The 23160-nt window shown below is 53.8% G+C and overlaps 5 protein-coding genes across 5 annotated transcripts; 3 read left to right on the forward strand and 2 right to left on the reverse strand.

Moving 5' to 3' along the window:
• Positions 1 to 1317: 1317 nt before the first annotated feature.
• On the forward strand, positions 1318 to 2034 carry ISF_07154 (hypothetical protein; the record flags this gene model as incomplete). The annotated part of the gene is made up of 3 exons (XM_018850757.1): positions 1318 to 1549; positions 1611 to 1864; positions 1894 to 2034. 3 exons carry the CDS (start codon positions 1318 to 1320, stop codon positions 2032 to 2034), a joined length of 627 nt encoding a protein of 208 aa, XP_018702035.1.
• Positions 2035 to 2601: 567 nt separating this feature from the next.
• Positions 2602 to 4365, reverse strand: ISF_07155 (Protein phosphatase 2C; the record flags this gene model as incomplete). Its single annotated transcript, XM_018850758.1, has 2 exons — positions 2602 to 3051; positions 3100 to 4365. The coding sequence occupies 2 exons, from the start codon at positions 4363 to 4365 to the stop codon at positions 2602 to 2604; spliced, it is 1716 nt and encodes a 571-aa protein (XP_018702036.1).
• A 2193-nt stretch (positions 4366 to 6558) lies between these two features.
• On the reverse strand, positions 6559 to 7092 carry ISF_07156 (hypothetical protein; the record flags this gene model as incomplete). Its single annotated transcript, XM_018850759.1, has 1 exon — positions 6559 to 7092. The coding sequence occupies one exon, from the start codon at positions 7090 to 7092 to the stop codon at positions 6559 to 6561; it is 534 nt and encodes a 177-aa protein (XP_018702037.1).
• A 1049-nt stretch (positions 7093 to 8141) lies between these two features.
• ISF_07157 (hypothetical protein) lies at positions 8142 to 9855 on the forward strand (the record flags this gene model as incomplete). Its single annotated transcript, XM_018850760.1, has 2 exons — positions 8142 to 8164; positions 8223 to 9855. The coding sequence occupies 2 exons, from the start codon at positions 8142 to 8144 to the stop codon at positions 9853 to 9855; spliced, it is 1656 nt and encodes a 551-aa protein (XP_018702038.1).
• An 8256-nt stretch (positions 9856 to 18111) lies between these two features.
• ISF_07158 (NAD-specific glutamate dehydrogenase) lies at positions 18112 to 21418 on the forward strand (the record flags this gene model as incomplete). The annotated part of the gene is made up of 2 exons (XM_018850761.1): positions 18112 to 18346; positions 18405 to 21418. The coding sequence occupies 2 exons, from the start codon at positions 18112 to 18114 to the stop codon at positions 21416 to 21418; spliced, it is 3249 nt and encodes a 1082-aa protein (XP_018702039.1).
• Positions 21419 to 23160: the final 1742 nt, after the last annotated feature.

A 23160-nucleotide genomic window follows, 5' to 3' on the forward strand; every position in this document is an offset into this window, starting at 1 on the left:
TGGGATGCTTGCGGACTTTCGGGTTAGGGCCCATCGATCCGCACGCGGACTTGCCCCGATCGGTTCGGGAGCACCTGGAGGGAGCGCCTGGCACCGATGGGTACGCGTACAGCGCGCGCCGCGTGTGCCGTGGACCCCGGCGGCCTGGCCTAAAAAAGTTTCCCGATGCACGGCCTCCGGAATCGAAAAGACATTTGCAGTAGCGTGTCTGAGCCTGATGGTGGGGCCGCGACGGCGCCGTGTCGTGAGAACTTAGACGTAGATTGGGGTGTTGAGGGATGAAGCACGGGTGTATTATTTGCAAGATAAAAGCTAAACTAATCACGATTGATGATTGATCGATCTGAATAAGAATAGAATATAGTTGGATTTTTGAAAGCGCCTTGGAGGTCAAGATTCACCGCATGATAGTAGAACGGAGCTATTGAAGCAAGCAAGCCATTGCCGCAGAACTCGGGCCAACATTCCTCCATGCGGTTTGAATCCTTTTCCGCATTCTAAACTGGGTCTTTAAATGAAATGCTGTCCTCGGAAACACACATCAACGGCCTACTGCTAACCCGTACATGTCATGCCATGACTCCTCTATCAGCTCCCCGGCGAAATGGAAGGCGCTGGGCATAAGTGCTCGGCGGAGAGCGGTCGATATCCTCAGCTTACAAAACAGGGGTGGAACCTCTAGTTTGATGGGATGGAATCTTAAAAGAAGAGTGCCAGCCCGCCTCAGCGTTCTTGCGGAGGGCCCGCGTCAGGTAAGATCATCGTCAAACGTGTTCTATGCTAGGCATCTTGAGCGTTTGGCCATTCATAGCCAAGGTATCTCCCCGCATCATAAGACACAAAATTCTGCAAACTTGTGCATATAAATTTTGTGTAGATTTTATCCCCGTGACTTTATCTGGGGAAAGAGAAGAGGAGCCGCAGTTGCACGAGTGCATCGAGTGCATCGAGTGCATCGAGTGCATCGAGTGCATCGTCACCTTTGCACCTGCAACTCTTGAAACTTTTCGATGCTCTTCACGTTTCCAGCTGCCTTGACAACGTCATTGAATGGATTTGTGTTGCCAAGTATTCAATATGTATGGCTTCTGAGACTCTCTTCTGGGTGGTACTCGACTCTCATGGCTGACTCTGGGCACCTCCGTTTGCCTCGATTGGCGCGCGCATATGCACAGTCAACCAACCACATCACCAGCCGCTGCATGACAGCTGTCATCGTCACACCATGCACGTACAATGCACTTTTTTCACTGGCATAAAAGCCGGCCATGCGTCGTGCCGGTCGACACCCTCAGACCGACGGCCATCGCGGACATGATGTCGGCCAGGCATCACCGCGGCCGCAAAGTCACGTCTCGCATCTGCACGCCTCCAAAGAAGAGGAGGCTTGGCGTCTCTGCCATCGCAGAGGACGAACGCGGCACGGCTGTGCCGCTCTCCCTGTTCAACATGCCCATCAGCTCCACCATTCATACCCCCGAAACTATGTTACCGAACGGCACAATCTGCATTGTCAAAGAACCTTTTCTCAAGGCCAAGAAGAAGGAAGGTAATTATTCCATCAGGGTGGATCACGTAACTGACATAGTCTTTCTGAACGCCACCGACAGCCGGGTTCCCGACGCCTGGAAGCAGCCTGAAATCAGATCCAGTGAGGAGCTTCCTCAACAAGGCAACGATGACGTGCCCCGAGATCTGGCGGCTGCTCTTCCCACGCCTCAAGCACCTCCACTTCGCCGCCTCCAGAGGGACGCTGCCCCTCGGCCCCATGGCCTTCGTCGACGTCCTCGTCGGCACGCTGCGCGCCATGTCCTTTGACGTCGACTACTCGCGCAACGACTTCGCCATCCGCAGGTGGGGCATGGTCTTGTCCAGGCTGCCGAGGTCCACCAGAAGCTACACGCCGAGTACGAGTTCCTCAACCCGCGCGTGTGCCTCGCGATCCGGGAGTACGCCCGCGTCGCTTTCCGCGTCTTGGTGGGCGAGGACGAGACGTTTAACAAGTGCTTCCCTAGATTCAAACATCCCGCGTAATTCTCCCCCTTTTTTTCCCTCTTCTCTTTGCTTTTTTGGACTTGTACGGCGTCATAGTTTGACATGTTTGCTTCACACAAGGGTTGGGATTTGATGTGGAACTAAGGCAAAGTCTGGAAATTAGAGGGTGTTTTCCTCACGAAACCAAACGGTTCTACGAAGCGAAATGATATCACATTGCTATTTCACTCTTAAATAATCATGACTACATCGACATCATGTTTGCCGCTTCGAATTTGGCTTGCTGGAGCGATGGCACAGCAGCGGCACTGGTGAGGAGGCAGTCCTACGATACACGTCATCATGATTCCATGTATAGAGAATACCAATTGAAAGTAAACAAAAGATAAGAAGATGTCAAATTTTCCATCCCGAGACTCACAACCAGTCTATGCGGCGAGCCCCGCATGTCATGACCTTAGACACGTCGCGCAATGTTATCGGTGTCATCGCTACTGACAACCCCGTGTACCCTTTTGCCCCCAGTGCACAAAATGAAATATTTATGACAATTTATCAGGAAAACATTCAAGGACGAGACATAGCGGCCTAGATCGTAGGCGAATGCTAGAGCACGGTGCCGCCCCTTGCGGGCTTTTCTTCTACGGGTGTGTCCTCGCCGGCGCGCGTTACCTCGGCGTCCTCGTCGTCGTCTACGACGGCCACTTCCTCGTTGTCGGCGGCGCGGCCGGGGGTGGAGGCCGAGGCGGCATCGCAGCCGCGGCCGCTGTTGGTGGTGGAGACGCCAATGGGGGCTGTCGAACCGTCGGCAATCTTTTGTTTCGTCTCGCCGACAATCTTGTCCGCCTCGGTGGTGGTCCTACCACCAACGGGCTCAGCACCAGGTTTGCTAGCTTGGCGGATGGCATCCTGGTCGAGGCGAATGACCATGCACGACAGGTTGTCAGTACTGAGACAGTCGAGGGCGTGCTCGACGAGTGCCTTCGAGGCAGCAGTGGGGTCCTGCATCTCCCGGATGAGGTCGACAGCTTCTTGGTCGCCGCAGACATCCCAAAGCTAAATTTGTCAGTGCTGAAGTACTAAGAATATTGTAGGCAAACTCACTCCATCGCAAGCAATAATGATGAACTCGTCAAGCTCGGGCTGGATGACTGTCTCCGTGGTGTAAGGGTGGCCTGTGACAAGCTCTTTCATGTATGCGTCACCGAGGGCGCGAGTAACGGCCAAAACACCATTGACTCGGTTATTCAAAATTAAACCACCAGCATTGGCGATACGTTTCCCTTCATTCTCGTCGCTGCCTTTGTGGTCGTATGACAGACGGAGCGCCTTGCCGTTACGACATAGGATTATGCGGGCATCGCCGACGTTGGCAGTATATAAAACGCGCTGCTTATTCGGTTGAGGTTTTGAGGGCGTTGTCGCAGACGCCTCTTTATCAGCCGGGTTGGCCTTTTCCATATCGCTGTTTGATTCGGGCAGCTTGCCATTCTTGACGGTCGGCATGGCGATGGTGGGGACGGCGACGTGATGGCGGTCACTGGCAGAGCGCTTCTCCCAGCGCAATACAGCAATAGCAGCAGTACAGCCACTGTTTTTGAGAGGGAGCTTCTCCAACTGCGCATCGCAACTTGTAAATGTCTGGTCGAGGAGCTCTGGCAGAGGCGCATGGGGATTCTTCCTAACAATGTCCTCGAGAACAATATGGAGCTTCTTGCCACACCAGTCAGCGGCAAAGGTGCCGGCGTGGCCATCAAAGATGGCAAAGTATCCATTGTCGGATTCTGCGATTTCTGTACTTGATGTATCAATGGAGGACTTGTCAGACTTGGAGCTGGCGGCACCGTCAAGGGCATTGGCGTCGAGAAAGTTGTAAAGGAAAGCATGGGTATCTTCCATGGTACGACGACATTTTCTATTGCGATCCTCCCAGACGCCAACTCTAAAAGTCGACCTGGGGCCGGGGACGGAGTCGCCAGCCGAGTTGTTCTGGCTACCCTGGGGGACAGCCAGGGCCGGATCCTGCTTGCCAAGCTTCTGAAGGGGGGAGGCCATGCTGGGGCTGTGGCGGGAGCTGGGGGAGAAGCCAAAAGAGCTTCTAGCAGAGGCGAAGAGACTGCTTGCCTTGCTGCTTACGCTGCTGCTTCTGCGTTTCTTGTCTGTAGAACCGCCGTTTTCCTGCCTGGTGGGCGGACTCCCATTGGTGTGGCGCTTCTCACCACTGGCTGCCTGATCGGTGCTCTTGGTAGCAGGTGCGGCGATGGGCTGGGGAGCAGCGGCGTTGGGGGAGGGAGGCTTGCGGTCAGAGGCGGTGTCGGTCTGGATGCTGGAATCTATCGAGTTGGAGTTGGAGCTGGAGCCTCCGAACATTCTATTGAGCAGACTGCCTCCGTGAGAGGAGAAGCTGCGACGCTTGGAGCCTGCCAGTTTTGTGGAGGGCTCGTGCGATGGGAGGAAGAGGTGTAGGATTCGTCGGTCTCGTTGCAGAGAATCCGATCGAGAGAGTCGTTGGGCGTCAGGCGTCGACGGGGGAAGCGGCTCGGCAACGGCGCAGTCGGGGATAAGGCGGGCGGGATGGAAGGAGAGGCGAGAAGGCGGAATGATTCAGGTATGAGCGGGCGTGTATCGCAGGTTCCGCAAGGAATCGCAGTTCAGGATGCTAGCAATGGATGGTAAGCAGGCTGCGGAGGCGAGAGTCGAGAGCTGCGAGTTGAGAGCGTTGAGGGAGCGAGGGGTGGAGAGATGGTGACCGGGCTTGGTGGGGTTGGTCTGGGCAGTACGGAGTAGGCAGGTAGTGATATCGGGGGTGGGATGTTGCGGGTAAGGGTAATTACTTAGGAGGCCGGGCTAGGCAGATGGGGAGTATTCGTGATAGCACAATGTTTGGGTGGGTTCTTCTAAATGAAGGAGAAGAGGGAAGAGAGGCAAGTTGTCAACGGTCACGTTTGGCGACGGATCGCACGGGATGGGGATTGATTGCTGGCTGGCAGGCTGGCAAGGGACCTGCAACAGATTGTCTGAGCCTAACGGCGGGCGCGTGCGCACGTACCTTGTACGACGTAAGGGTCTAGCAGAGAGCCTTGTAGCAAGAGAGCAAGGGAGCTGATGATTTTGTAACAGGCAATGAAGGATTCCCTGGTTAAAATTGGAAATGACGAGCCTGCAACGAAGCAGGCAGGCACTTGTGGGATGGAAAGAAGCAATGTTGGGAGTGTTTGGCGTGACGGACGCTGCTGTCAGCAGCTGGCAAGGCAGCGGATAAGGGAAGGTACCTAAGAGGTAGGCACAGATTAGCTACTTAGCTAGGTTGTACTTGTCACGATGGCGGATGGTCCACCCATGAAGAGGTACCTCAGAGCAGTGGTGCTGCCAATGGGAGGTATTACGGCGGGGAAGACCAGAGCTGCGAGGCATCGGTATCTGTACAAATGTAACTATGATCATTAGCACATCGAAAGGTTCCTTGATAAATTGCAGATCTGGAAACACTCCTAGTGATTAGGCAGAATGCCTCGTCTCGAGTATTTCCAAAGAACCAGATATTGCCACGATGTGGCGAGCTGCTCTGGAGCCACTGCGCTTCCCGTCTCTTGGCCTGAATGGCTCACGTCAGTGGCTCACTTGCTATGGCTGGTATTAGCAACAAGCAGTGCGGGGACTTCTCATCGCCTTCTTCTTCTTCTTCTCCCTCGCTTGTCCACCCTTTCGGTGCTATTAGCTCCAGCCAATTATTTCCATAAATAACTACGCCATTGACTGGTCGCAGCACCTTCGCTGTATGCCCTTAACTATATTTGGCGGGTACTGTCAAGTCGCGCCTCGTTTTATGAAGCTGGTTGCATGCGGCCTTCCATTTCGGCCTACCCTAGAGAGACCAATTTCCGTCCAGCATGCTCGACATTATCGCCGAGGCAGTTCGCATCATCCACGCCGTTGATTTCAGTCCCTACGAACACAAGGCACAAGATTTTCACATCCAATTTTGTTGACACTACTTTTGCACCAGCCCGCGAGACCCTCTGGATAGGCCATGGTAATTCTTGGCCATGCTAGCTGCTTCCAGCACTTGCTTGCTGGGGAGGACTTTCGGCCTTTTTAATTGGCAAGCCTCAAGATCTGGGCAAGATCAACTAATTATCTCAACAACCCAATGCCACCTCGAATAGTAACTACCGACCAATATGCGATGACGAAGGTGGCAGAATAGACGACCGGTGCTGTTCCATGATGCGGTCCATTCGATACAGAACATAACCTCATGCCCGAGTATTGAACTTTACCAAGTCATGCGCATCATCAAGACCCAGGACGAGATAGAAATTTACCGCCAAACATGGGGCAACGGGTACGAGCAAGAGCTCAATTGGAAAGGCTTTCCTGTTGGAAGATCAGACGAACCTGAACAGGAGCGATTTGCTCGCCCACCGACAGAGTGGTCGCCCGCTAGATCCCACGCCCTGTCAGTAATATGGCAGTGCTTTTTTTCGCTCCTCCAACACCATCTGCGTACGTCGTATGACAAGCCGAATGGCACGAGCACCTCCAATGGTAACAAGAACAATACTATGGCACAGAAAAGGTGCTGTGGTGGACTCTATCCTCTGCCCTCAGCCTCTTACCCCCCTCCTCGGCCGTGGCGTTGTCGCGAGCCAGTTCGAATGCCTCGGCCTCCACCTCCTCAACCGTCGCAGACGGCTTGATGCTGATGTATCCCTCGTCGTCGAGCTCCGACAACGCTCGCAGAAGCCAAGTGCGACATGTCAGCGGCCCCCAGCGCTTCGTGTCAGCTACGCCCATGGGCACGCGGGCAAGCCGGTCCCGAAGAGGGCCATCCATGTCTGGCGGGATGATGGCGATCTTGAGCGCGAGGGTAACAGACAGTGAGAAGATGATGTTGCGCACCTCAACGTCCTCGTAGCGCCACGGCACGGCGGCGCTCGGTCGCGCGATGTGAAATGTGCTGCCGCTGAGCATCTCCCTGTGCAGGTATAAGCTCCAGTGCCAGTGGTACTTGCGGTCCTGGTCTGATAGCAGGATATAAAGGCCGTTCTCATCTAAGGGGAGGATGGTGTTCGTGCCGCGTGTATGCGCATCCATCGCGAGGTTGTTGGGTAGCGAGCAGATTACTTCCAAGGGAAAACGTTGTGAGAAGAAGACCAGCACCAATAAACAACACCGCCAAAGCACCCGTCCTTCTCTATATAACATTTAATCAGGCCATTTCTGCATGATGCAGTGCAGCAGGAATAGGAAGCGGACGGGTTGTGAGGCTGTTGGAGCTGCACGCCGCCCGATGCAGCCCTGTTCGCCATGGAGTAGGGCTTGGCGGTGACCATTCACGACACCTGCTCAACAGCGAGGCGGGGAAATGCAACGGGCGGTTTCACTTCAGTCACGCTCCTTCGGTTGGTTTGCACTTGGTTGCCTTGAAAAGACAGTGCTGCTGCGCTTCTCTTACATCTGCGACTAACATCAAGCCGTGAGTTGGCGTCCCAATGAATGGTGCGAGCAGCAGGATGGAGGGCAGCGCTGCCTCGTTCGCATTGCTTGGCAAGATGCAATTTTGAAATTATTGTGTAGTGCTGCGGATGTCGTCTAAGCTGCCCTTCGCTCTATGTTTTTGCGGTGATGCCTGTCGTTTCTGGTACAGCCTGTTTGCTGCGGATATTGAGGCGTGAGATCGACAAGTGTGCCGCTCCAGTCCTATCAGTACTTTTGTGGCTTGCTACCAACGTTGATTTATTCATTTCTTGCTATTATCGGCCCTTTATATCTTGCTAGCGTCTACATATTGTTTGGGCTTTACCTTGGTATTCGCCGTGCGCTTAAGCTTGCGTATAATCCGACACAGCGTCGTTCGAACTTACCGTTCTACGCCACCGAGCGGATTTATTAGAAGAATTACAATTTTTTTTCTAAAGCAAAGTAAGTGATCATTTACTCTGCCGACCCCCAGCCACGTTAGGCAGCTACGAGCCTGAATGTGATTGGGACGTGATGGACACTGCAGCTACGCGGGGTCAAACATATATATTTACCTGCCATGATGCCCAAGCCCTCATCCGGCGCCCTCTCCTTCTTTTTCCATTCGCCCTCTTCGATCTCGCAAGCTCCAAGACCAAAGACAGAGGCTTTTCATCCACGCCATGGCGGAAATCACCTACGACAGGTATGTCTCGCGCGGCCGGCCATGACAGTGCCATATAGTTAACTCCTCCCCACAATAGCATCTTGTCGTCCAAGCCCTACTGCTTCCTCGTTGGGCCGCAGGAGCGGGAGTTCTTCATTCATGCCTCGCTGGCGGCGAAGAAGTCTTCGGTGCTGGACTCGATCGTCAGCAATGGGTTGACGAAGCAGGAAGCAAACGGCACCGCGGTGTGGCGACACGTCGACGAGGACACTTTTGTTCGGTTCGGTCAGTACGTGTACACCGGAGACTACGAAGGCAGCGCTCCGTCCCAGCCTACCACTGCTGAGGCTCCGCCTCCTCCTGTTGCAGAGGAGAAGGAGGAACCGGAGCCGCAGCCTTTGCCGGACAAGGTGGCTGAGGAGAAGCCCGTTGATTTCCCCGTGAGAGAACCGGCGACACATGTTGAGCTGGAGGCGGTGGTTGAACCTGTTCCAGACGAAGCAGTCGTTCCTGAGAAGGACGTGTGGGGTTTTTTCACTTCGAGAGGAAAGGTGGGCGGAGATTACGATTGGGGCTTCAGCACAACCAGAGCGTCGAAGCCGGCTGACGAAGAACCTGCTGCACCTGAGCGTGAGCGTGAGCGTGAACCTGAGGATGTGGCGGATATGTGGCTCTTCGGAGTTTCGAAGAAGGATAAGAAGAAGAAGAAACGGGTCCTCATTGCGTCGGAGCCGGAGCCGGCGGAGGCAGTCGTTGAATTGGTTGTAGAGGAGGAGCCAGCACGGGTGAAGCTGGCTGAAGAAGATTGTTGGGATGTTCCTGCGGCTGAGCCTGAACTGGAGCCTGAACCAGCATTTGAACCGGCGCCCATCGAGGAGGCGGCGGACATGTCGCCCACTCCCATCAAGAAGAAGGGGAAGAAGAAGAAACGGGCACTCCTTGCGCCGGAGCCGGAGCCGGCCAAAGACGATGTTGAGGAGGCTCCTGCGGCTGAGCCTGAACCGGAGCCAGCGCGGGTGAAGCTGGCTGAAGAAGATTGTTGGGATGTTCCTGCGGCTGAGCCTGAACTGGAGCCTGAACCAGCATTTGAACCGGCGCCCATCAAGGAGGCGGCGGACATGTCGCCCACTCCCACCAAGAAGAAGGGGAAGAAGAAGAAAGGGGCTCTCTTTTCGTCTCAGCCGGAGCCCGCGAAGGCAGTCGTTGAGTTTGTCAAGGAGGAAGAGTCAGCGCTGCCAGAGCCAGACGTCTCCTTCCGGGCCGCCTCTCCGCAAGAGCGGCTGCTGCCTATGTTGAAAGACGTGTGGCACAGCTTCACCACGGAGCTGCGCTACGACCCCGGCACCGGCGCTGGTCAATTTGACGCGCCCGGCAACGAGGTTGACAGCGCTCTCGAGTACGCGGGCGTGTTTCTGTCTCACGCGCGGGTGCATGCCTTGGCTCACGAGTTCCGGGTCGAGCCGCTCGCGCAGCTGGCGCTGCATAAGCTGCACCGGATCCTGTGCGCGTTCACGCTGCACGAGGCGCGCATCGGTGACGTGGTGGCACTGCTGCGGTACAGCTACGAGGAGCGGCAGCGGCTGGGGGAGCAACTGCGGGCGCTGGTGAGCAAGTTCGCGGCGTGCCATCTCAAGACGCTGTGGACGAGCGAGGCGTTTAGGGCGTTGTTTGCCGCGTGCGGAGAGCTGGCGGTTGCTATTGTGGGACATGTGATTGACAAGTTGAATTGAGGGTCTGTTGTTCCGTCATGTTGTTGAGTGTGTGTGTTTGAGTCTTGGAACGGCGATCAATGGAGGCGAGAGTCTGTCAGAGGTAATGGAAGTCAAAGAGATCTATCATTAATACAAGGACATGGTATCTACATTAGATATACCGGTCTCGTACGACCCGTTGCAAAGACATGACAGATGGTTCTGGGCTGGCGGGTTGGCCGTGTCGAGACACTTCGGGCATCCTGACTCTGGCCATGTTCTTTTCTTGGTGAAGCAACAGTCAAACTGTCTGCTGTACTGAATGTTGCAGTATCTTGTCGGAATCGAGTTACGAGTATAAATAATACAAGGGAGACGGGACAAGATGGCCAACGGGTGGTGCCGCACAGGGATCTACGGCATTGCGCCAAGTCATTTGTGTCTCAGGGCTTGTTTCTTCTTTTCTCGTCGTCTTGGACTGTTGAGGAAAAAGGAAACCAAGTTTGGGCAGCAAGACCAATAAGAAAAATGAGCCTTGACATGCTGATCAAGCGCCTGAGTTGATAAACGCACACCCTGATGGCTTTTTAGCGCTGGCGACGGCACCAAGGATGGACGGGTCCGCGAGATGATTCTTCATTTCGAGGGAGATTTCTACTATTCTTAGTTTAAAGAAGGACAAGTCTAGATTGTAGGAAACGAAACCGAGAATCCTAGTTATTGACAGGCATTCACGTCCTCGTGATGCGCCGCCCATGCGAGGTCGGACGGAGTCGAACGCCGACGGAGAGGAGAACAAGGCATGGGGTAAATGACAAGAATAAGAACATGGGGAAAGGGGGAAGTGAAGTCGGGGAGCCACACCGTGTCGGCCGCGTAAGACCGACCCAGGATCTCGGGATAGTTGGTTGGGCTGCCAGTACGGAGTGGTCTTTGCACTTCGACAGGGGACGAGGGGAAGAACGAGATTGGCAATTTAGCGTGACGGGAAGAGAGGAAGGGGAAAGGAACAACGGATGGAAGGAAACTCGGAACCCGGGTAAGCTGGTCAGATGGCCAACAAGTTCTAGGCCTGACACGAGATGGGACAAAGAGAGAAGGAAGCTGGGGCAGCGGTATTATGCGGGGAGGCTGGTGGTTGAGGATTTGGAGAAAGGTGGTGGTGGTGGTGGTGTGTGCCTGGGGATGACAGGTCGGCACCCCCGATTGGAGAGTTGCTACTACGATGTGCTGGCATGGGAGAAAAAAGGCCTCATACGAGCTTTGCTGAAACACGATTTTCCACGAAATGCTGAAAGACGAGACAAGAAAAACTGATGTGGAGGGAGAAGTTGGCCGTGCATCATGGCCTGGGCAGATGCAGCCATCGTTGCGAAGAAAAAAGAGGATTGAAATTTGGAGAAGGGGGCCCAGCCGGTACGGAGGCAGGTACCCGTTAAGAATAAGCGTTAGCGTGGACGAACTCCGTACCTGGTGATGTACCGCCAGAATTGGAGAAGAGGGGGCGGCAGGCGAGACAAGAAGGCGGCGTCCTGACTTGCGGCGAAAAAAGATGGGTGGTGGTACGTTCTGCAAGAAGGCGTTTAAAACAAGAAACATGCCGAGCATTGAATAAAAGAAATAAAGAAAAGAAAAAGAAAAAAGAAAAGAAAAAGGTTAAAATGCATTGACCAAAAACGTGCATGTCGCTAAATTTTTGGCGAGCGGTGCGCATTCAATTCATCCCTGCTGCCGTAAACGCGGGATGGCGGAAGGGGGAGACAAAACGGGGCTGAGGGCATCGTGACCTCGCTGAATTTTCTGTATGGTCCTCTGCCTCCCTCTGTAGGTCCCCCAGTCCCCCAGAAACCCGCAAAACAGAGGACCCGGAATAGAAGAGAGACAAAATGTTTACAAGGGGGTGGGTGTGTGTAGTTTCAAAATAATAAGCCTTGTAAATTAAGAATACAACAATTTGTGATGATTACCTTATTAGCTACGAGTAGTTTTTTTTTTCTTTTAGTTTTTCTTTTAGTTTTTTTTGCAGTCCTCGTGATGGACGCTGTTGCCGGGGGCCGCCCGCTTCTGCCCCAGAGTCTGGGTCTCCCGGGGCTCCGTGAAAGCGGGGCGTGGGGCGACCGGAGCGAGGCGCAGGCTGCAAGAAACGAAAAAAAGAATAACTAAAAAAAAGTAGAATTCAAAGGAATAAACGTGCGGACCTGTTTGTTGAATCGTGCGTCGTGCAACGGCATGAGGAATATTACTTGGGGATGGTGTGCGTGGTCTTGATCAAAATAAAAGCTGAAGTAATGAAAAAAAAAAAGAAAAACATATTGAAAAAAGTCACTTTACGCCCTCTTCTTTTTTTGTCTACTCCGGACAAGCGTTGAACGGAATCGAAACGCTGCAGGTTCGGCGTGCAGAAAGTGTGTGCGTTTGCGCGGTTGCAACTACGCCGATGCCACCCTCCTCCTCCTTCTCCTGTTCGTTTATGAACAAACACGGCGTAGAAGTTGTTGGGGGTTGGGGAAAAAATTGGAGAGCACACAGCGAGCTGCCTGCCTACCGTATTACTCCGGGAGAATTGAAGAATTGAAGGAAGCTGATGATGGGGTTTGACGCCTTGCTGCTGCGCCGCCCATCACCACCACCAAAGTCCACCCGCGCATTGCGCCATTCCAAACTTTCATGCATCTCGACTCTTCGACATTGGATTTGGCTAGTCGTGGAACGCAAAATAAAAAAACACATTTTTAAATGAATAAATAAATAAAAAAAGACACATCCGCATTTGGAAAGTTGGGGGTAATGGAAACTCGCTGTGCATGATGGCGTGCCCATCAGGCTCCCGTCCGGCCAAGCCAGCCGCCCCGTCGTCGTCGTCGCGGTGGAGGCCCGATGCCATCCGGAACCAGTGGACCTCTCTTCCTCACCTGTAGCTATTCCTGCTGTAGCTTTTGTCTGTCTGGCCATTATCCGTACCTCGAACCTCTTTCTCCGTGCCGAGTGAGAGCGCTAGCATCGTACAACGACAAACCCACACCGTCTGCCGGCATCCCATCCGCCTACGCCTTCCTCTCCCGCGTCTTTTGTTTGATGAGCAAGGGAGGACCCCTTATTCCGCAATTCCCGGACAGGGCCCGTTCTCGGTCTTGTCACGAAGAAAGGAACGTAGCTGGCCAACCTGGATAGCATCAATAGCACCCAATATTGCATGTCCGTGGTGTACCTTTTTTGGGGAAGCGAAGCAGCCCCCTTGCCAGCTCGAGCCTCTCCCTGTCACCGTTTGCCGTGTCTCGGCTGCTGGTGTTGGACACGCTGTTTTTCTTGGCGGCAAGTCGCAGAAATAAAAAACGACGAGCGAGTAAGAAAAAATGTCGCCTGCCCACGTTTTACCCGTCACTACAGAAAGTTTCTGCCATGCACTTCTTCCCCTGTCATGTAGTTGCCAGACAAGGGCATCGATCTGCAGGAGTTGCAGACACACACACAGCATCGGGCATTTCGCCAGGCTGAAGACGCCACTGGAGCGGCTGGCTATTTTAAGCCCTCTCTTCTTGTTACCGTGTGCGTCTCTTCTGCGAGGCTTGGCTCTGCGAATCGCCGCCAAAACGTCGCACGAAAAAGCCCGTCCTATACGGCGCGTTGCGTTACGTGAGCCCGTGATGTTGACCCGCACCCGGCTCTCGCGTGGCATTGGGTTGTCTGCCGGTAATTGAGAAAGAGAGACGTGCATTCACGATGACTTGACTCAGCGCGTCGCAGACGGCGAAATCGACTCGGCTGATCGAAGCCGTGCATGGGGAGGGGGGGGGAACGTCGTCCAGCGTGGTTGTAAGCATACTAAACAGCTGCTATAAGCCGGCCTATAACCCAGTCTCTTGGTTATAATAAGACGAGCCGTTTCGTAATCGTCAGACCCGGGGGAATAAGGTCTGACTCTTGCTGCAACTTACGAGCTCTGCCAACTGTAGTTATACAAGAATTCCTTTTGATGAAGCTTGGCTGCCGGCCAAGCGGTTTTGACGTGAGCATACCCTGGCAACTTGCAACCCACTCCATGGGCTGCAACAATTGACGCAAAAAAGAACTAGAGGCCGACTTTCCCTCGTTCTGCTGCAACCTGCGCGTCACGCAAGCATCGCCATTTTATATGCAGTTCTGTCACCCGCCGAACGCCACCACCACCAATGCCAATTCAATTGCCTGTCCGGGCAAGTGCAGCCCGGTTTGACTTAGTGGGCCGGAGCCGCCATAAAAAAAAGTAACAGTAAATGCATGAACAACACACGGTCACGGTTAGTGGGCGACTATTTTCTGCATTGTTGTTTCTAAGAGTTTTTTCATTGCCCTTCTTTTTCTACATTGGCTTGTTGGGGGTCGCGGTACGTATACGTTATGGCTGGCTGATGGCACGACGAATGACAGGCTCAGCTTACTTGCCGGCTCCCGCGGAATTGAGGACCGAACTTGGCGCTCGGGTATTATGTATGGTCTGGATCTTTTCTTTCTTTAGCAACCGTTTTAGTTTTGTTGCGGGATGAATAAGCTATTAGCTGAGGGGTGTTGACATAGAGAGAAAGAGGATCAGGTGGGCATCAGAGAGACGACGCTCCACAATAGCCATCCCATGATGCTCGTCTCCTATAGGCGTGTGTGTGTTGTGTGTCTGTGTGATGGCTCACGTCTGTGTGATGGCTCACAATGCGTGCGGGCTGGGATGCATGGCGTGGGTGCTGTGAACGAATCACTTGTTAAATGATGAGGCGGCCACCGTTTGAGACGGAGCGTCATGCAAGACAAGCAACGAAGGCATCCATCGTTGTTCAAGAGCCTAGAATAACCGATCAGCACATTAAGTTAGTAGCTCCAGTCAGAAGGATCTTCTGAAGCTGGAGGGATCGAGAGATGGGGTTGTGGTTGGTCCAAGCTACGTGACTACGTAGCTACGTATCTCTTTTTTTCTCGGGCTTTGCCTCTGTTTTCTTCTTGGTCGTCTTATTCCCCTCGTTGGGCTTCTTCCGAGCTTCCTGCACGTTGCCCCGTCCCGCTGGCGCTGCAGAAGCCAGACCTGCCGAAGCTGCCCCTCAACCCCTCCATCCCCTCTCGACTCCAGCTTCTTCTACCTCTTGTCGCCGATACCCACCAGCCCGCTGCATCAGCTGGCCCTTTTGGCGGTTCCTGGGCGAACGCGCTGACAGCCAGGAACCAAGTAAGGCGTGCGGACCCAACAGGATTGAAGTCAGTGGTGGGGTTCAGCGGTCTTGGGTTGGGTAAAAAGAATGAGCAGCGTTTGAGAAGTCCCACTTTTTTACAAGTATTTTTTTTCTTTAAATTTCTTATTTAATTGGTTCTTACTTTTTTTTGCATTTATAGTATCCATATACATCATTTCTTTCTAGTTGACGCATCACGATCGCCCGCCATAAAAAGTTGGACCTGGCACAAGGTCAAGAGTGGAAACTTGGGATCAAGAAACCCCACTAAATCGGTACGGAAAAGACGTGTTTGCTTTCTGCGCGAATCGACGAGGGCAGAAGTTGCCGATATTACCATTTGTATGTTCCTCTGAATTCTGGCAGTCCTGCAAAAGTCGAATCGTGAAAATCGGCCTCTAATTGAGTATGCCGTGCCGTTCCTCACGCACGCTGATGGAAAAATTCTTCGCCATGGGATGCCCCCCCACCTCCACACAAAGTACCTTTTTCTGGGTCCCCAGCTATTTTCGAACCGCCTCGAGGCCTTCTAGCTTCCCTTTTCGCGCGGAGGGGGAAGCAACTAGACAAGCCCACGAGGTCAGAAGAAAAGCTGTGCGGCCGTGGACCAATTGCTCGAGCAGCTTCCCCCATTCCCACTCGCCCTCCGCCGCAGCCCCCTTTGACCCGCCCGTTCCCACTGTTTGGAAGGAGTCTGGAGGGAGGGGGAGGGGGCCAGTGCTGGCGTGTACCGACCGCTACGTACCGAGAGCAGCGAATTTGACGCCGTCTGGGGCAATGTGGCTTCAAACCGAGTCGAACCGGTTACGAGACGGGGAGGGAGAGGTTCGCAAGTAAGAACAGGAATGAAAACTCTGATGGACCGATTCGAGGGGCAATTCTATACAAAAGGAAAGCCTCGCCTAGCTTTGTAGCTGATTTTTTTTCTTGTTTTAATTTCATTTTATTCGAAAACATAACAGCCAGTTTTAGCTGAAGCCCTCTTGACCTGCTGCTTCACCTGTTTGGTTCTATTAATACCTGTCCCGACACTGGTGCTACAGCATTACACGCACATTCACCTTGTTACTCGGTAAGTAAAAGAGAATTCTCCTTATTCTTTCTCCCATTCAATTTGCCTCGCCACCACCGTCCTGCCGTGTTTCCATGAAAACGAGCACGCGACCCCCCTTTCTTCCTCGACACACACACACACACATTCCCGTTGCCACGCCGAGTACGGGAAGCTCGTCTCACCAAAAACAACCAAAAAAAGAAGAGGCGAGGGAAACCGGGCTGTGCTGAGGTACCTGAATCGGCGTTGTGGCACGTCAGGCCCTGGCTGGGGTCAGTTGGTCACGCAGCCAGCGCAAATTTGCGGAAAGCGGAGGGCCCGGCCTTCCAGCCCGCCTAGCGATGGCCTAAATGCACGCACAAGGCCGAGAAGCTCAGCGCAAGAAAGAAAAGGGCCAAAAAGAAAAGGGCTAAAAAAGAAAATGGCTGGACCTGACGGACCTGGTTGGGCGCCTGGGCTGCCCGTTTGCCAGGCACTGCGTGCACCTGGCACGTTGCTGCTTCCGGACAGGCTAGAAGCTCACTGGCTTGCTTGGTTGGGTGCCAGCTCATACAGCCTGCCCTGAGAAAAGGGAAGAAGCCACTACAGCACGGCCGCTTTTTTTTTTTACAGGCTTGCTGCTGGTACCAGTACAGCGCCCCTTCTAGCGCTGCTGGTCTTCCCGCCTGATCCGTCACGCCCAACGGCCAATCCCTGGATTAAAAGCCCGCCCGCCCAAATTCAGTTCTCCAACTTGGTCCCTCATCGTCTCCAAATACCAGTTTCCGCTGGTTTCATTCTTCTCATCCTCCTCCTCCTGACCACCAATCCTGCTTTTCTACAATCAATCGCATCTCTACCTCTGCGTCTCAGCCTCAGCTGCAGAAACCAACATCTTTTTTTCTGCCCCCTTCATCCCGCGCTGCGAGCCATCTACTCTTGCGCAATTGCCCCGCCAAGAAGCCGCCCTTGCCCCGCCAACTTCACTGCGACCTCGTCGAGCACAACAAAAACAGGAATCCCACTAACAACGAGCGCATTGTTCGCCTGCAGCCAACGCCGCCAATAGCCCATTGTTGAGCTTTTTGCGTTGCTTTTTCCTCCTGTCTCTCCGACCTTGCCGACCGTTACGAATTTGAACATTCATCATAGGTAAGTCAACGACGAGTCAGCATTTCTGCGAGCCCTCCGATATACACAATTCCAATGCCACCGGCCTTTTTTTGGTCAGATGAGCCTCGTTGCCGGGCCGCAAGCACCTGCAAACAGAAGCGACCACTTTGCCAGCTGGCATGCGGCCGGCAGCTGGCGGCTGCACATCTTTGCCAGCTTGCCAGCAGCGGTGCCAGCGCTAGGCCTGTTAGCATCTGCTAAGACCAAGCGGTCAGGCTCACCCACACCAAATCGACCAACTCACGATGGCTTCATTCTTTCCACTGCCGTTCTCCCCATGCCCCTCATTCCTCTACTGGTCGCCATCTTCTCTCCCCTCTCCTCTTTTTTATTCCCTGCCGCCTTGCATTTCCCCTCCACTCGCCGCTGCATCCCGCATGAAAGTGGCCAACAACACACACTCCCTCACTCCCTAACCCGGTCCTCGTCAGACACCCCCTTGGTCACCTGTCCTCTTGTCTTTCCCCATGCTTCCTAGCACGCCCACGCCATCTTAAGTACCTTGACCAGGCCCTGGAGCTACCAGCTACCTTACCCCCCTAGACTACCCTAATCTCACACCTCACACCCCCCCAGTGCCCGCCATCGGAAACTATTGAGTAACAGCTTGCTGTGCTGTGCTCTTCACTTACACGATGTGTCGGCGACCGCTTGTTTGTTCTCTCGTCACCGTCTCTTGTATAAAACCCTCTTCTCCCCATACCAGTCCTCTCCTCTTTTAACCATATCACTCAACTTCATCATCGTCTGGTCTACATATCCATCTTCCACCGCATCATCAACTCATCCTCTTCTGCATCCTCCCTCTATTCATCTCCCTCCACATCGTCTTCCACCTTGCACCATTTTCTTCACCTTCCTCTCCCACTTATAATATAATCCTCCTCTCACACAATGCCTGGCCTCGCTCTCGACACATCTAACCTTTCTGGCAGCCAACCAGCCACCATGCCAACATCAGTAAACAAGGTCCTGGCCGATGTCGCCTCGCAAGAGTCGAGCCGCCTGCCCTCTCCTCAGCCCACCCACATGTCTTCCCACAACAGCAATGGCCACCGCAAGCTTCGCTCGGCCACCGTTGGCTATGTCGCCCCCGAGTTTGCTGGCAAGGTCGAGCAGATGAAGACTGGTATGTTGTACCAATACACAGCTGTCAACCCCCCACCAACTGACATCAATTCCCCAAGTCCGCAAGATCATCTCCGACAATGGCTGGATCCCCGAGGCCCTCATCGAAGAGCAGACTCGCTGGTTCTACGAACAGCTCGGCATCGATGATGTCTACTTCCGCATTGAGACCCCCGACGTCATCGCTAACCAAATCACTTCCCTCTACGCCGCCAAGGTCGCCGCCAACTCCCGCGAGGACAAGCGCGAGGAGATCCGCCTCGACATGGAGGCCGAGGACCACGCCATCTACATCGACACCAGTGAGCCTGGTCAGTCCAATGTCTTTGGTCCTCGTTATGAGGGCCGCCTTGAGGCCAAGTACCTCGACCACTCCGAGAGGACCAAGTACCGCGTCGAGACCTTCCGTTCACCTGCTGTCATCGGCGCCAGCCCCAACTCCAAGGCTACCCTCCGTTGCTACTTTGTATACAAGTGTGACTTCAAGCAGAGCGTTGAGAATACCGATCCTAAGGAGACAAACCTCGAGCTCATCTCCGACCACGGCTTCTGGCAAAAGGCCACCGAAAACACCAAGCAGATCTACCAAGAAATCATCGAGCTCGCCGTCGCCCGTACCGGCCCCGTCATCGAAATCTTCGACATTGAGGACTCGGTCGAGAAGCGTCTCGTCGTCGCCTTCCGCACTCGCACTGCCCGCGGCATGTTCTCCTCCCTCTCCGATCTCTACCACTACTATGGCGTCACCTCCTCCCGCAAGTATGTCGAGCAGTTCTCCAACGGTATTTCCGTCATGTCCATCTACCTGCGTCCCGCCTCTACCGAGCACGGTTACTTCCCCCCCATGGAGGAGTCTATTCACCAAATCACTAAGGAAATCTCCCTGCTCTACTGCCTTCCCCAGAACAAGTTCCACAACCTGTTCGCCACTGGCGAGCTGAGCCTTCAGGAGGCCGTCTACGCTCACTCCACCTGGGTCTTCGTGCAGCACTTCCTTAACCGTCTCGGCCCCGAGTACGTCTCCCTTTCGGAGATTATCGATCACAACGACAGCGCCCAGGCTGCCCTTCTCTCCAAGCTCAAGCGCCGTCTCCGTACCGAGACCTTTACCCCCGACTACATCTATGAGATTATCCAGTCCTACCCCGAGCTTGTCCGCTCCCTGTATGCCTCCTTCGCCAATGTCCACCTGAGCGTTGGTCCCGACTACGACCGCGCGTACCTTGCCCCCACCCCCAAGGTTGAGGTTCTTTCGGACGAGAAGCTCAAGGACAAGATCTCCAAGACTGTAGCTAACGAGCACGACGAGATGGTCATGACAGCTTTCCGCGTCTTCAACAATGCTATCCTCAAGACCAACTACTTCACTCCTACCAAGGTCGCCCTCAGCTTCCGTCTCGATCCCTCTTTCCTCCCCATGGCTGAGTACCCCCGCCGTCTCTACGGCATGTTCCTCGTCATCGGTGCCGAGTCGCGTGGTTTCCACCTGCGCTTCCGTGACATTTCTCGCGGTGGTATCCGCATCGTCAAGTCCAGAAGCAAGGAAGCCTACGGCATCAATGTCCGCAACCTCTTTGATGAGAACTACGGTCTTGCCAGCACACAGCAGCGCAAGAACAAGGATATCCCTGAGGGCGGTTCCAAGGGTGTCATCCTCCTCGACCCCAAGCAGCAGGACCGTGCCCAGGAGGCCTTTGAGAAGTACATTGACTCTATCCTTGATCTCCTCCTTCCTGCCGAGACACCCGGTATCAAGAATCCCGTGGTGGATCTGTACGGCAAACAGGAGATCCTCTTCATGGGTCCTGATGAGAACACTGCCAACCTTGTCGACTGGGCTACTGAGCACGCCCGCATTCGCGGCGCCCCTTGGTGGAAGTCGTTCTTCACTGGCAAGTCCCAGAAGCTAGGTGGTATCCCCCACGACAAGTACGGTATGACTACCCTGTCTGTCCGCGAGTACGTCAAGGGCATCTACCGCAAGCTGAACCTCGACCCTGCTACTGTCCGCAAGATGCAGACCGGTGGTCCCGACGGTGACCTGGGCAGCAACGAGATTCTTCTCGGCAACGAGAAGTGGACCGCCATTGTCGACGGTTCCGGTGTCCTGGCTGACCCCAACGGTCTCGACAAGGACGAGCTCGTTCGCCTCGCGAAGAAGCGTGCCATGATCAGCGAGTACGACTTGTCCAAGCTGTCCAAGGACGGTTACCGTGTTCTGTGCGAGGACAACAACGTGACCCTCCCCAACGGCGAAGTCATCTCCAACGGTACCTCGTTCCGCAACACGTACCACCTCCGCGACACTGGCATGACTGATGCCTTTGTTCCGTGCGGTGGCCGTCCTGAGTCCATCGATCTTATCTCGGTTAACCGCCTGATCAAGGATGGAAAGGCCGTTATTCCCTACATTGTTGAAGGTGCCAACTTGTTCATCACCCAGGATGCTAAGCTCCGCCTGGAGGCTGCCGGCTGCATCCTCTACAAGGATGCGTCTGCCAACAAGGGTGGTGTGACGTCGTCGTCGCTCGAGGTTCTGGCTTCGCTGTCGTTTGATGACGCCGGGTTCATCGAGAACATGTGCGTCGACGCTAAGACTGGCGAGGCTCCTCAGTTCTACAATGACTACGTTCGCTCGGTGCAGGCCAAGATCCAGGAGAATGCTCGTCTCGAGTTCGAGGCCATCTGGCGGGAGCACGAGAAGACTGGCGAGCCCCGCTCGATCCTGTCTGACAAGCTGTCGATTGCCATTACCGACCTCGACGAGAAGCTCCAGCAGTCGGACCTGTGGTCCAACACGGAGATCCGTCATGGTATCCTGAAGGACGCTCTGCCCAAGCTTTTGCTGGACAAGATTGGTCTCGAGACGATTATCGAGCGTGTCCCGGAGAGCTACCTGCGCAGCATCTTTGGTAGCTACCTGGCGTCTCGTTTCGTGTACGAGTTTGGCGCGGAGCCCAGCCAGTTTGCTTTCTTCGACTTTATGTCGAAGCGCATGGCGGCTATCGGCGACGGCGAGGTCAACGGCAACGGCACCGAGCGCCTGCGCCGGGCTTCCATCAGCAAGCACTAGATGGGCTAAGCGGGCTGAGTGGGCGAAAAGCGTATGCATTGGCTGCTGAAATGCGGTTTGATTTGAGCATTGTTTTTTCTTTATTTTCGGGAATCAAGCATTGGCAAGCATGGCCTGGTGTACCATTGCTTCACATTTACAGATATATGTGTGAAAAAAAAAAAGAAGCGGATAAGATTGGCTTTGCTGCATGAGAAGTACAGAGTCGTAACAGAGTTGTCATATGGAATTGATCTAAGGGCTGGGAAAAGCTTTGCGAGTGAAAAGAGACAAAAAAAGGAATAAAGGATTGAAAATGGAGGCATAGATGCCCAAGTGCTGGGAGATATGGCTCCTCAAATACTAGTAGTTTTTGATGCATGATTTATTTATATATTAATTAGACTGAATGTCAACCTCAATTACAGAGTTCGCTTTTAAAAGTCATATCTAAGTACTTGTAGTGTACACACAATTCTAGGTAGTAAGTAGGTAGGCATTTAATAAGACTAGACGTACGAATTAGGGGAGAAATAAAGAAGATAGGAGAGACATGAAAGATATAACAGACAAGAAAGATGGGAAAGATAGGAGATATGAGAAAGATCAGAAAGATCAGAAAGATAGAAACGATAAGAAAGACGAAGAAAAAAAAATAGAAGGAAATTCCAGCGCGAGACACGACTTTTAAAGCGACATCCGTATATTGAGCAGCTTGAACTTTTAATTGGCGAGTGTTCATGCGGTCGTAGTATGTGCGTCAATTCAACAAGACGGCTGAAACTGTCTCGGCACCTCCAGCGCTAGTTATCGTCTTCCGAGGCTTACTTAATAGGACTTGTCGCGATCGAGGAAGGTATCCCGGCTTTCCCTCACTTTGATAACCAGCGCGGAGCATGTGATACATGCCTTCTCTCCACAGAACTGGGACCGAATGGACTCGGTGCCAAATATGTCTGATTATTTTCACCGAACAGGGCAGCCCCGCGAAGTGAAGAAGGCTCGTTTGCGCGCGGTAAGCGCAACGACGCACATGATTGCTCACGAATCGACAGGGGACGGGCTGTTGAAAACCCCGGAGTTTGACTTAATTGATGCATTATAGCATATCCGGACTTGCTCATTGGACCGGACACTTTTGATCATGCGATATATATAGTGCGTGGCGCGAAACCCGCCAGTGTCGATACGCATACAGCCTCGTCTCCATAGGGTGCATCGTAAGCCGAAGGTCTCGTGCATTCAACCTCGCCCACCGGCATTTGCCTGAAATGGCGGCATTATGCGCGGAATCCACATCTGTCTTGTGACAGAGACTGATGGACGTTTGTGTAAGAAACCTTTTTTTGCAGAGAACGGCGCTGTTGCTTTACAGGTCATGCCGACGACTGGGACCGGTTTAGGCCAATACGGCCTCGTGAATGGGCCATTGCCACTTTCAGGCCTCGCCGTCTGCTTTCTCCATCGTCACAGCCCAGGATCCATAGAAACCCGAGGCAGGTCGAGGCGAGGCGAGGCGGACTTGCGGGATGTCTTTGTCCACTCGGCCGGGCGCTTATTGTTAGTTACGCTACGGACCACACATTGTTTGCTTTCCGTATGGGTCTCGCGCCCTCGGAGACTCGTCACGATGGGTGTAAACAGGCAAAAAAGCATCCACATGACGGCCGCGGACCCCATAAGGCCATTGTCGTTGGGAGAGAGACAATGTAAGCAGTTCCGCGGTGAGCCTGGAGGGGGAGGAAGCCAGCCCCCAAACTGCG

The sequence above is a fragment of the Cordyceps fumosorosea genome (assembly GCF_001636725.1).
Source record: "Cordyceps fumosorosea ARSEF 2679 chromosome Unknown scaffold_20, whole genome shotgun sequence".
In the NCBI taxonomy this organism is placed as follows: Eukaryota; Fungi; Ascomycota; class Sordariomycetes; order Hypocreales; family Cordycipitaceae; genus Cordyceps; species Cordyceps fumosorosea.